This window comes from Epinephelus lanceolatus, chromosome 6 (assembly GCF_041903045.1).
Source record: "Epinephelus lanceolatus isolate andai-2023 chromosome 6, ASM4190304v1, whole genome shotgun sequence".
Lineage (NCBI taxonomy): Eukaryota > Metazoa > Chordata > Actinopteri > Perciformes > Serranidae > Epinephelus > Epinephelus lanceolatus.
Genome location: NC_135739.1, coordinates 5073811 through 5086853, shown reverse-complemented (window position 1 = coordinate 5086853; position 13043 = coordinate 5073811). Strand labels below are relative to the sequence as shown.

The 13043-nt window shown below is 43.3% G+C and overlaps 2 protein-coding genes across 3 annotated transcripts in view; one reads left to right on the top strand and one right to left on the bottom strand.

The window, feature by feature from the left end:
• paics (phosphoribosylaminoimidazole carboxylase, phosphoribosylaminoimidazole succinocarboxamide synthetase) overlaps positions 1–13043 on the top strand; it is a 59214-nt gene that overhangs the window by 39655 nt on the left and 6516 nt on the right. The window contains exons 1-6 of one of the 2 annotated variants that reach the window (XM_078168514.1): positions 6631–7063; positions 7257–7730; positions 7819–7878; positions 7950–8555; positions 9846–9923; positions 10245–10393. The exons of the other annotated variant lie outside the window; for it this stretch is intronic. Of the exons in view, the coding sequence (XP_078024640.1) occupies positions 6667–7063; positions 7257–7730; positions 7819–7878; positions 7950–8555; positions 9846–9923; positions 10245–10393 (1764 nt within the window). The 5' untranslated portion in view covers positions 6631–6666. Of the gene's footprint in view, positions 1–6630; positions 7064–7256; positions 7731–7818; positions 7879–7949; positions 8556–9845; positions 9924–10244; positions 10394–13043 lie in introns of those variants that run through there. 2 annotated transcript variants of the gene reach the window in all.
• On the bottom strand, positions 3–12993 carry ppat (phosphoribosyl pyrophosphate amidotransferase). Its single transcript, XM_033621721.2, has 11 exons — positions 12393–12993; positions 6124–6190; positions 3927–4133; positions 3633–3745; positions 3384–3529; positions 3155–3224; positions 2916–3067; positions 2624–2751; positions 2304–2525; positions 1470–1590; positions 3–1301 (listed from the first exon to the last, which is right to left on the bottom strand). The coding sequence occupies exons 1-11, from the start codon at positions 12518–12520 to the stop codon at positions 1129–1131; spliced, it is 1527 nt and encodes a 508-aa protein (XP_033477612.1). The 5' UTR covers positions 12521–12993; the 3' UTR covers positions 3–1128.

The following is a 13043-nucleotide window of genomic DNA, read 5'->3' as shown; positions in this document are numbered from 1 at the left end:
CATTGCAGTAACTTTATTATTTATTTTCCATTATATTCATGTACAGTTGAAAGTCTAGAAAACAAAATATCCAGCAGGCAGACCCAAAACAAAACAGCATCATGGTTAATTTTAGATAAAGATAGAAAAGTAAACATGACAGGAAAATAAGACATTTTAACTTTTTGGTCACAAGCCTTGTGCGCTTTTCTGACATGGCAAACTCTACCTAATGCTCCCGTTTTAAGGCTAGGAATGTGAAAACGTGAATCTTATTTAAAGACTCCTCAAAATACATTTACATGGTAACGTTTAAAAAAACAAAAAGCATCAGCACTGTGCAGTAAGACATGCACTTGGAATCACACCTTTGTGACATCAGGAAATAACTGACCACATCACTGCTGCAAAGTGAGACTAACTACTGGAGGACTTTAACTGACATTTTTAGCTTAGAGCGATAGTTCAGATTTTTTGAAGTGGGGCTGAATGAGGTACTTATCAATAATCAGTGTATTACGTACAGTAGATGTTGATCAGCGCGCCTCGAGTTTGGAGAAGCAGACAAGAGTAGCCCACGGAAAGTACTGCTGTGGCTGGGCAAAACTTGTCTGCTCTTTTTCAAAGCCAGGTTCCATTGACAGAAACGGCCATTTTACCTTGCTGAACTTGAGTTGCTGATCTACTGCTACCTCAATTAGTTCGTTTGTTTGTGCTATTGTGTGACTGGGGTTTTAAAGGGTCAGTTTGGATGCACTTCAGTCTCACAATAACACAAATAAATGACCAATTGAAGCAGTGGCAGACCAGCAACTCCCATGTTCAGTGAGGTAAAATTGTATCCAAAAAAAAGTATCATTTGCTGTAGGTAATACACTGACTATGGATAAGTACCCCACACAAACCTACTTCCAAAACTCCAAACCCTTTAAGTGACAGAATCTAAGCAGGATAATAATTCTTTGTACAGAAAGCAGATGCTGTGTATTCAACACATCTCTTGGTGTCCCAGACAGCAGTATTGAAATGCCCAACCACTTCTTTTCCAGTCTACAGAGAATTTTTTTTCCGTGTTTATCAGCTGTGGGAGCTTGCAGTGAGCCCACAGTGCTGCTGCTTCTGCTGCTGTAACAATGGTTGGTCATGGCGTTACCACTCCAGCTCCACTGGATATTTCCCAGTCAGACAGGCAGTGCAGTGGCCCACTCTCTTACTGGACTTGTTACTGGAGCTGATCACCTCGTCCTTCTGGAAGGAGGCGATGCCCTCCTGAACGGCTGATACCAGGCCCTCCACGGTCAGATACTGAACACTGGCAGCACCTAGGCAACAGTTCAAGTGTTAATTGAGGTTCACTGAACTGACTATAAAACCATAATGAAGCTGGACGATGGCACACTGACTTCATATTTTTATTGTGACATGAAGTTTGTCAAAGAACTGTACAGCTATTTTGAACACTCAGTGAGATGAACTATTATAGTATTCACCAATGTATCCAGCAATGTCTTGAAACTCGGGCTTGTTAGCGATGAGTTCCTCCTTGGTTGGAATATTGATCCCCATGTAGCACGGGTATCTGATCGGTGGAGAGGCAACCCTGATATGGACCTGTTGAGAAAATATAGGTCAGAATCCATGTTGTGGAAAATTCTACTTTCTACTCCCTCTCAGTCATCATTTATGACCCACTAGGAGTGTGTGGCGGTGGAGAGACTGCCTGTATTTTCTTATTTTGTATCGAGGACTGACAATTGGTCAACCTGTAATATTTTTCCCCTGGGATTTGGTTGTGGAGGTGGTACAGACGGCAGGCTTGTGACTGAATTGGCAACCTATAAACATTTAGAAGGGTTTTGTTTTCCCCGGTGCTGCTCTAATTAATTTTGAACATTTAATGTGATTGATCAATCAATCACCGGCTGAGCTGAATCAGATGGATCCTGACACTTCCTCTCTCGTTAACAATAAAGTCACTAGATGATGGTTTGAACAGTGAGCTCACTCATTAAATATGCTGCCTTTATTTGGCATGTAGCGACAGATATTAAGCCTTATATTTTAAAAAAGTATAATAACTTTACTGCAGGTGATGCTGGGCATCTCTACTGTAAAACTCTGCAGGAATACTATATATTAGACAAAAGCAATATTAAAAAATGACTAAAAAAAGTACATGTAATTTTGTGCAGTTTTCTTTCTACTCTCCCGTCCTATTTATCATCTCTGGACCCCTCAAAATTATCCTGCAACCCTTGGTGGGGGCCACGATCCCCACTATTAAAACACTGTCACCACATATACAAGAGTATGTGACAACAAACCTCAGTTGCACCAGCTTCCTTCAGCAGTTTTATAATGGGGGAGATGGTGTTGCCTCTGACGATGGAGTCATCAATCAGCACCACTCTTTTCCCAGCAAAGTTGTCCGTCAAAGCCCCAAACTTCTTGGCAACTCCCAGCTGCCTCAAGCGGGTGTTTGGCTGAATAAATGTTCTCCCAACGTAGCGGTTCTTACACAGAACCTCTATATATGGCAGCCCAGACTGTGACAGGAGGACAGGAAGAGGACAGTGGTTCATCAGGAGGAGGGGGTATTACAGCATTTCTATACAGAGCTGGAGCAGACAGCTTGTAGACAGACCTGCTGAGCGTAGCCCAGGGCAGCAGGGGTCGCAGACTCTGGCACAGTGCTGACCACGTCTGCTTCTGTTGGCGCCTCGATGGCTAACTGCCGACCACAGCGCTGCCTGACAGTGTAGACCATCTGCCCTGAAGTACAGTGGAATAAAATACTGAACGTGCAACACTTTCACTTTGACACAGAGAGCCAAGGGACAGTTCACCCCTGAATAAAAAAACAGCAGGGATTTGGGGTGAGCTGTCCCTTTAAGATCAGTGTGGTAGAAAGGATGCTCCATAATAAACATTCAAACCTTCAAAAATGGAGTCTGGTCTGGCAAAGTAAACATATTCAAATATGCAGAAGGCAGGGAGGTCTCCCTCAGGGCGAGGGACAACACTCAGAGACTTGACTCCGTGCTTGGATATCTGGACTATCTCTCCTGGTAACACCTCTCTGTAATACCTGAGAAACAGAAAGGACATGAATATGGTAATCAGCCACAACACTTCCATTATAATGCAGAAGATATATGTGGGGGGAAAAACTAACTTGGCACCGATGGACTGAAAGCTGCAGGACTCTGATGACACAACCCAACCCTCGGTGTCCTCCTCTTCGGCTGACCAAAGGTACAAAGACTGATGTTAATCATTCACCAGTTTACACATCTGACCTCTGGCGAAACACGGTCAGGCTTGAGCAATGATAAGCTCTCGTGAGTACTCATAGTAATCAGCAGTAGAAGTCAGAAGTCAGTAGAGGATAAACATTTGAATACCTGAACTGTGCAGTTTAGAGATGGGAACAAGCCGTCCGATGCAGAGGGGGCGATTTCCGTACGGGTCGCGCACAGCATAGATAACATCTTTAAACATCACCAACAGTGAGTAGGATGTTGGGGTCTCGGTCATCAGATTCTTGATTCTAAAATACAAAATTACCACGAAAAATAAAACAAAAACTAGTGTTAAAAAAGTGTAGAAGAAAAAAAGGTTAATATTTACGAGGCATTAAGTCATAATCAGACCTGGCAACCCAATCTGGTGCATCCTGCTCCTCCATAGGTGGAGTCAGTGCCAGCAGTTGGGTGATGAGCTCGCTGTCTGAGCTGGTGGAGAGGCCCACACCGTGACGCATGACCTGCACAGCACATTTACAATGACAAGAACAAAGTTATTACACACAAAATCATAAATAGATGAATACATGTTAAGCACACTGTATACAGAGGTCTGGTTTGTCAACATTTGCATCAGAGTACCCCGGACAGGCCATTGATATGCACATGGCTCACTCAGTGAAGTCAGGGGGCCATCTTCACCTTTTTCCGCAGGGCATGAGCATTAACAAGCTCTCCATTGTGTGCCACGGCAATCCTGCCATGCAGTGTATCCACAACAAAGGGCTGGCAGTTCTGAAGCTCTGAAATCCCAGTAGTTGAATAGCGTGTGTGACAAATGCCGAGGTTACCATAGCGCAGTTTCAGAAGAGCCTCGGGTGGGAAAGCTGTGCTCACTAATCCCATTCCCTAAAAACAAAACATGGCAAAGGAGAACTCAGTGAGAGATGTCTTCAGTTACACAATCTGCAGAAATGATAGTAAAGTAAACAGTAATGTGCAGCTGTCATGTTGTAGAGTGGAAAACCAGGTCGCTATCTGAGTGTGATAAAGCTTTACAACAACCAGCACAGCCACAAACAAACATAGTAATGAGGTCAATGTAATTGTGTATTTTTGTGTACATGGAAATGACCACTTTATTATGGTGTACCTATTCAACCCAGTAATGTAGCAGCAAACAACTTCTTGCTATGTAAAGATATATTGGAGTAAAGTGGGGCAGAGAATTAAGTCACACTTCCTTTGTGTGTGTGTGTGTGTTGTAATCTGATCTTATCTGTTTTTTGCTGTGATAGACCGGCAACACATGCAAGTCTCTGCGTGTGTATCCCACTGGCTAGCTACTCGCCACAGCCGTGCGCTGCACTTATACAGCGGTCACCACTGATAATGCTGCCCTGACCCATGTTGGCGGGACGGCGTCACTGCGGAAACATAACGCCCACCCTTTGTCCCCCCAAACTAGCAGTGTTAGCGTCCAGCTGCTAACTGCTAGCTCAGCCACCTCCATGTTGAGAGCTGTGTGCAGGCAATCATAGAGTGTGTTTACATGGACATGGATGACCTATTTATGAGTCTTATCTCTGTTATGATATGGTGTTGACATGCTCAAACACAGACAGGATATTCTAAAAGCCCAAACACAAACAGTTTAGTCATGTCCAGTGTTGGAAGTGTAACACGTTAATGTAAGTCCACAGATTTTCGCAGTAACTACACATGTAACTAATTACTTTTTCAAATAAATAACAGTTACTGAAATTTCAATGGGCTCGTCATTCTAGCGGACAATTTACCAATTTTTTTTTTCCCTGTTATGATCTCATCCATAGCATTGTGCGGCTCAGGTGAGCAGCGTTCAGTCTCTCCGTCTTGCGTGTGTACGTTTGGGAGACTGAGAAAGACACAGAGGTGAGGAAGAGAAGGTGGAACGTTGACTATTGCACGCCATGTTTATGTAAGTTGTTACATGTTCTCCCCGTGTCAGTGTGGGTTTCCTCCAGGTGCTCCAGCTTCCTCCCACAATCCAAAGACATGCAGGTTAATTGGTGACTCTAAATTGTCCGTAGGTGTGAATGTGAGTGTGAATGGTTGTCTGTCTCTATGTGTCAGCCCTGTGATAGTCTGGTGACCTGTCCTGGGTGAACCCTGCCTCTCGCCCAATGTCAGCTGGGATAGGCTCCAGCACCCCACGACCCCTAACAGGATAAGTGGTTACTGAAAATGAATGATCTGGAAATACAGACATATATTCCTCCTTGAGATCAAGGACAAAATATACTTATAGTTTTGAGTTGTGTGTGTGTGTGTGCAGGATTTGAATTTCTGGTCATGTTTAAGGATAAACCTCAGTGTGTTTATGTTTTTGTGTAGAACTTCTATCACTTTTATTTTATTAGGCCTATTTTGATAAGAAATTACTGTCAAATGTCTGAGATACAGTTGCTGTTTCATATGACTCACTTGACTTGCCAAGAGTCCTGAATTCCTGTCTCAGCTACATTAAACAGGCCTTTAACATTACATGTTTTATTGTTCCACTGACAGTACTTTTCATCGGTGATAATGGCAACAATCACAGATAAAAATATGACAACTGGCATGTCCCACTTGTGCCACAGCAACACTAAAATAATAAAGCTATGTGTTCATTGATAAAAGAACTGAAGCAGATATTTATATAATGCTAAAGCTACTTTTTCTAGCAACAAACTACTTTTTTATGCAGCACTTGATTCAGTAATTCAGTTGCTTTTGAGGCAAGTAACTGATTACTAACAGATCTGCTCTGACTGTCATGTCGAGCTTCTTTAATGAAAAGCAGCTAAAAAGTTTCCTGTATTGAGTATTGTGAGTTATATAGTCTAACTGTAAAAGTGGCTTCTACCATTGTTACCTTGTGGGTTGTGTATGTAGGCGGACTGGCTCCATTACTTGTGACAATCCCGGCACTTTCCTGACCCCTGAGAAGACACACACAATCACATGTAAATCACAACAGTGTAAATTTATCAGTGGAAAGTGAGTTTAAAAACGAATGATCTTTCAGTGTCTTTGCTGCAAGACTAAACATGAATAAACTTGTTTGATTCTCAGAGCTGGGTATGAGCCTTGAGGCAAACCAAACTGGTTTGTTTCTGGCAAAGTGAATCAGGAATGAGGAGGAGAAAATAAAAAAAAAAAAACAGAAGAGTCTGCTTCTCGGCTGTGGAGCTGCCATTTACGGAGAGTCGCCTTGCTGCAGCTTCAGCCTATATACCAAGCTGCTTCTCAGATTACAGTTGGTCCCGCCCCCTCGGCACACAGCTTAAGCCAGTGGTGAGGCTGCTTTTCAGCATGGAGGCGTTGCTTTCAGGCTTAACCGCCTGGTTGCCTAGGGAACCGGGCAGCAGAGACAGACGGATTGGGGAAAAGAAAGCGTTTCCAGGTCAGCTCAAACATGGAGAGAGGAGCAGAGAGACAAAGAGGAGGTGATAGGGAGGTGGCAGAGGAAAAAGGCTCGGTGGAGAGGCAGTGGGGGGAGGCAGAGGTGCTGGCTCTCATGTCAGTGTGGGACGAGGTGGGAGCTCAGCACGTAGCTGAGAGCAGAACCACATTCGAGTTGATTTCAGAGCGTCTGAGGAGGCTCAGTGTTGTGCGCAGCTGGTGGGAGTGTCAGGCCAAGTGCAGAAGCCTGGGACTTCAGAGCAGGAAGCCTGACGCAGCAGCAGGCACTTCAGCAAACTACAGCCCAGGAGTGGATGGAAGGCCAGTGGAGAGCTGGGAGGAAGAGGTGGAAGATGTGGGTAATCAAAGAGGAGTCTACCCTTCCTCAGTCACTATCCCAATGCAGGAAGGTAAATGTAGGTTCAACCCCAACTGTTGCGCTGACGATCACGACATATGACAACGCTCAACACGTTTTAAACAACTGACAGATCAGATAAACAAGCATGTCAGTCAAACTAGTTTAACTTCAACTCAACTCCAACTTACTTTTTAAAATCAAAACTGAGTCAAAGATAACACAGTGTGTGCATGTGTGTGCAGGTATCAAGAGTCTCATCCATCGGGCTCTCCCTTACGCTGCGAGCGTGGCTGAGGAGGGGGGCCGCCACTGGACGGACGACGAGGTGCGGGCACTGTTGTGCGTCTGGGCTGACCGGCGCATTCGAGAGCGCTTGAAGTGCACACTACGCAACAAATCAATCTTCCAGGAGATGGCCCGTCAGATGCAGAGAAACTTTGGGGTGGTGCGCAACTGGAAACAGTGTCGGACTAAATACAAGAACTTGAAATACGATTACAAGACTGCTAAAAGCGCACACGCTGTTGGAGGCAGCGCCGCAGGAGGCCCGGGGAAGTACATGAAGTTCTTCGATGAGGTGGAAGCCATCCTGCTGGACCGGGGACTGGAAAATGGGACCATGGAGATGCAGAAGAGGTTGTATGATGGAGAAACGGGAGCAGGGAGGCTGCAGACAACGGCCTCAGAAAATGAGGTTGTCATTGAAATTGATGATGGTATGTTTTCTGTCTGTAGTGCATACATTAGTTTTGTATTCAAGGCCAACAGAGCAGTCAAATGTTCTTCTCCTTTTTTTATTTCCAGATGACAACAGTGATGATTATGACATGGACGGAGACGTGGAAGCAAAATGGAGAGCAACAGGTATGCAACATAAATAAACACAACAGTATGTGTTATCTTTTCTTTCCCTAATCTATTTCTGTTCACTCCAGACGCCCATCTGACACTCACAGATCCGTCCAGCTCTGACCAGTTCCACGTGGTCACGGTGTCGGACACAGGCCGAAACTGGAGCGACCAGGAGGTGCGAGCGCTCATCCAAGTCTGGTCGGACGAGCGTGTGTGCAGGCAGCTGGAGAGCTCAACTAGAAAGAGAGACATCTTTGTCCAGATCTCCAACAGGTTGATGCAGCAGGGCATTGAACGCGACTGGAAGCAGTGCCACACCAAGTACAAAAACCTCAAGTACCTTTACCGTTCCCTTCAAAGAGGAAAGAGCGACGAAGCCGACCCCAGGCGCCTTATGAGGTTCTATGACGAGGTGGATGCCATTATGAATCGCAAAACTAACGGCTCGTCACATGACACAGCAGCTGTAGATCAACAAGCAGATTCAAGCAGACTTGAGGTGTTGGAGGGCTGTGAGGAGAACGAACGCGTAGATGTCTATTTGAAAAAGACGAACACAGTGACCACAGGGGCGGGAGCAGCCGAGGACAAAACCTGTAGTTCTGATTCTGTCTCGTCTATGTGCCTCGATGGGACAGCAAGCAATGAAGAGCTGAGGCTGCATGAAGACCAACAGCACACATTAATGAGTGAGCCAAACATCGTTATTTTTTTATGTGTAGTGAGCAGGTGTTTGATGAACACACGTAGCTTTCTACTGTCGATGACCACAATCCATTCATGAAATCTACATAAGCAGATTCATAGCAGCCAAAAACAAAGCTTTTTTTGGACTTTACATCTCTTGTGTTTTCAGAAGTTCTGTCATCAAGTCACAAAATCTAAATATTAAATCACTTAAATCTAATTTATGATCTCCAAAACTTTTATATGGTTTTATAATTACTACTTTTTCTGCAGAGAGTAATTCAAGAGTAGAATATTATTGTTAAAGGTGTTTCCATATCAGATATCACTGATTCGTACGATGCTCGACTATGATTACCCCCCTCAACTTTCCCGCCACTCAGCTTTCACATTTGTAACACTGTTGCTCTGGGCGCCATCATCAGCAGGAACTGTCAGAGCAGTGAGGCAAAGCTCTGCTCCCGACAGGGGATGAGTCGCTGCTGTCGGGAGCAGATCTCTCCACCTCCCGCCGGTGCTCTGACTACAGGTTGAAGGCAGCAGCGACGCTGAATCTGGGTCTGTCCATGGTCGACTGCGCTGCACTGTTAAATTGAGACTGTTTCATAACCTCCTTGCGTTAAGCTGTATGCTTCCGTGTTTCGGTACAGTTGACGTTGAACCAAGTAGACTAAGGCATGCATCGGCGTACGATGCCTGGATATGGTACGCAGTGTTAACACTAATCAAATGAACTGCACTCTGGGGTCAAGTGTACTCAGAACCAGGGCCCGGTCACTCATGTGAAAGCCTCCTTAAATGCATGTACTGGAAGAGGAGAGGTCAATCTAATAATGTGGACAAATAGAGACAAAACTATCCCAATGGCCTGATTAGCAATTGTGATTTTAATGGTTTGTAATTCAGGCAAACTGACCCTTTAAAAACTCAATTTAAAAGGTATGCTATGCAGGATTGTTGGTTACTGTTTGCAAACATTGTTGCCAGCGAAGCCTGCTGTTTACGGTCTGGCACCTGGTTGCTTCAGTTTCGCGGGGGTTACACGGCCATAAATGTCCAAAGCACAGAAAATAAGAAGAGAATAAGAAAATACAAGCAAAGGGCAGAGTCTCAGCAGAAAAATACAACGCCACACACACGTCTAGTGGTAGAAGTGATAGTGTATCTTGAAGAAAATTCTTGAAATAAATAGGACGTTAACAACCTTTTCCAAAAAGCTAGAATAAAAACACTGCATTTTTCCCCTGTTAAAGAACGGCCTGTTGTGTTTTAACTGCTGCTGCTGTTTGCAGGCGCCTCTGAAGCTCGGGTAAAGAGAGAGGACGTCTCTTCAGCAAACAGAAGGATGAAGAGGAAAGCTGTGGATCAAGGTTTGAAATGTGTCTCCGTCTGTAATCACTTAGCGCGTGTTGCATGATGTCCACTATTGACTGAAGCCTTTGTAATTGCTGACTCAGTCCCATGATGTGCCACAGAACCTCATGATCATATTATGGATAAGGGCATGGTTGTAACTGCTAACAAGAGGCACAACTCATGCTGGCGTCTGCTGTCAGACCAAGAGAACAAGAAACTCTGCTCATGCATGATGATTTAAAATGTTGGATTAGTGTTGCTTTTTACATATAACAGCTTTCAGATGATGTCAGGATAATAATCTGATTTTAAAGCCACCTTTGTTCCCTTTTCAGACCCCACAGTCCAGACAGCAATTAAAAAGCTGGACACTGGCACTGATAAGGTGGAGGCCCAGTGTAAAGAGGAGCAGGATCCCATCCCGATAATGAAGATCAATTCAGTCTGTTCAATCGCCTCACCCGACCCATCCCCAGAGAGAGAGGTAATACCTACTAATCCCATGTCATAAAACATTGTGCAATCAAGGTGAACTGAAGAAATAACAGGGCGTAAGAGTCCAGAGGAGACATGATGCTGCTGTGCTGGAAGAAACTTTGTAATCTCACAGATTACACAGATTATTCCTGCCTGTTAGGAGAGCATGAGTTTCATCTTTTAAAGCTACAACCTCTAGTCAATAAATCAATTAGTTTAGTGACAGAAAATCAATCAACTATTTCAATAACGGTCACTTTTCAAGCAAAAAAAGTCACAATTTGATGCAATTAAACAAGCAATTTGAATATCTGTTACTGGGCTATTGTTGGGGTTAATGCTGCAGCAGATTAATCAATAATTAAAGGAGCAGTGTGTAAGATTTAGGGGGATTCAGTGGCAGGAGGTTTTTACAGGGAGTCAAATTATCTGCAGAGGTCTCTTCCTCCTGGAAATAACATATTAGAATTCTTAATTTAGGTGGTGTTCCCCTTTAATTTGGGGTAACTGTAATGCATTATTACTTTTTGGTATTTGTTGTTGTTGTTGCTCATAAAACCCTCTTTTCTTAACTGTCAGTGTTCCCCAGTTCTCCTGGGCTGTGGTTAATAAGCAGGCTACAACACTTGTCTCCTCCTCTTCGTTTAATTTTCTGCAAGACAGTACTACACATCCCAACTTAGTGGTACAGCAACTTCTCTTCACTGTAAAGCCCAAAGCACTCTCTCTCTCTCTCATGTATCACTCATACCTGTCCCCACAAAACAAGCACAGGTAGGAACCAATTAGCTCAAAACCAAGGAAACACAATGACTCCACTTAAACACTGAGCACGAAAATACAAATGAAATATACAAAGTCCTATACGTGACAACAAAATAATAATTTACCAGTAGCTCAATATTGCAGAATCTGTTAGTGCTGAAATATAAATAATGTACCCATTTATAAATAACGCAGTAACTTATCCCTTTGATACCTGGAGTTTTAGTGCTGCTTTCAGATGCACCTTTGAATCCTGAGCAAATTGGTTTGGTTTCTTTTGAAAACAAGGGGGAAAAGGCACTAAGCAGTTTGGTAAGAAATGTCCTATGAATTGCAGAAAAAAAAATAGACATTGAATGTTAATTCTAAAAACAAACAAAAAAAATGGGAGAAAAGACAAAAAGCTAGGGAAAAATATATTTATAATTACTGTAATTTTTACAATTTAAAATTATGTCACAAAATTATTATTTTTCAGCACTCTTCGGGTGTTTTTGTTTATTTTTAACTTACTTTCTTTTTTTACTAATTTTCTTGTATTTAATTTTCTCTTTTTACTCATTTCTTTTTCAGATTTTTTGGTTAATTCCTTCTTTCATTGTTCATTGCCTTCTTCCTATGTTTTTTTTTAATAATAAGATATGGAAAAAATGTGCACAAAACTGTATTTATAATTATCAGAAATATATTTTTAAAATTATGTTACAAATTCGTTATTATTTTTAAGCATTTTTCAGGTTTCATTTTTATTATTTATTTACAAATTTTCAGGGGGGTTTTTTTGTAACTATTTTTTCGGCCATTTCTTCCTAAGTTGCTCATTGCCTCCTTCCCAAAGAAATCAAGTCCTTTGCTCATGTTTCAAAGGGTTAAGTAGTAAAAAAAGAATCCCAAATTATAACGTGTGCAGTAATTATGGTCACATAAGGACTCTGTAGCTGCAGACTAATTGTTGTCACATTTTTGTTCTCAGCACAGTGCCACAGCAAAACAATGCTGCTTCCAGTCAGATTGGATTGAACAGTCATGCAGATACTTGTGACAAAACATGCAAAACTTTTTTTTTTAGTGTTAAGTTAAATTTCAAACAAAATAAAAAGCTGTTTTTAGCCCACTTTAGGAGAACTCTTTGGGCTTGATATCTGCACAGTAGCTTTTGGTTGCACGGTTGGTGCCGGACACACCATGACAGTTAAAGAGGACACACACACACATACATACACACCTTTCTGTAAACTCACCTGTGCTGTAACGCCACCAGCCCCAGGGTCAAGACCTGAGCCACCTCCAGCTGTGTGGGCCACTCTCCGGCCGCCACACACCCGAACACGCCGCACTCCTCCCCGATACCGGACTCCTCAAACTCCATCCGGCCGCCGTGTGCCTCAGTCCTCAGTTAACCTGGGCGGTCTCGTGCGCTCTGATAGTATTGACCGAGCACGTGCAGCGAGCGTTGACGATAACGTACTGCGTGGCTCGTTAAAACAACACAAACTCAGCTGGCATTGTTGAAGCGGCCGTGAAATAACGACTCCAGGACAAAACTCAGTGACACGTGAAAAGAAAAGCAGCTGTAAGCGACGCTGCTGCTGTTATCATACATTAAACATCAAACATATTGAAGTGACGAAACACACGTGGTATGTTTCGATAAGGAGGCTAATCTGAATCTGATTAATCGATCAGCTCGAGCGGCCGCTTGTTTTCTCTTGCTGAAGTTTCCTGATAAATCAATCTTCTCGTCAAAGGGAAAACGGGGCCAGTTTTGTGGTTAAACTCCAAAAAAAAGTTCTTCTTGCAACTATTTGGAGTTGGGGCATCTTCCCCTCACGTGGTGACTAATGCGCTGCTCTGATTGGCTGTCAGAACGAGCGGGGGGATGTGATTGGTTG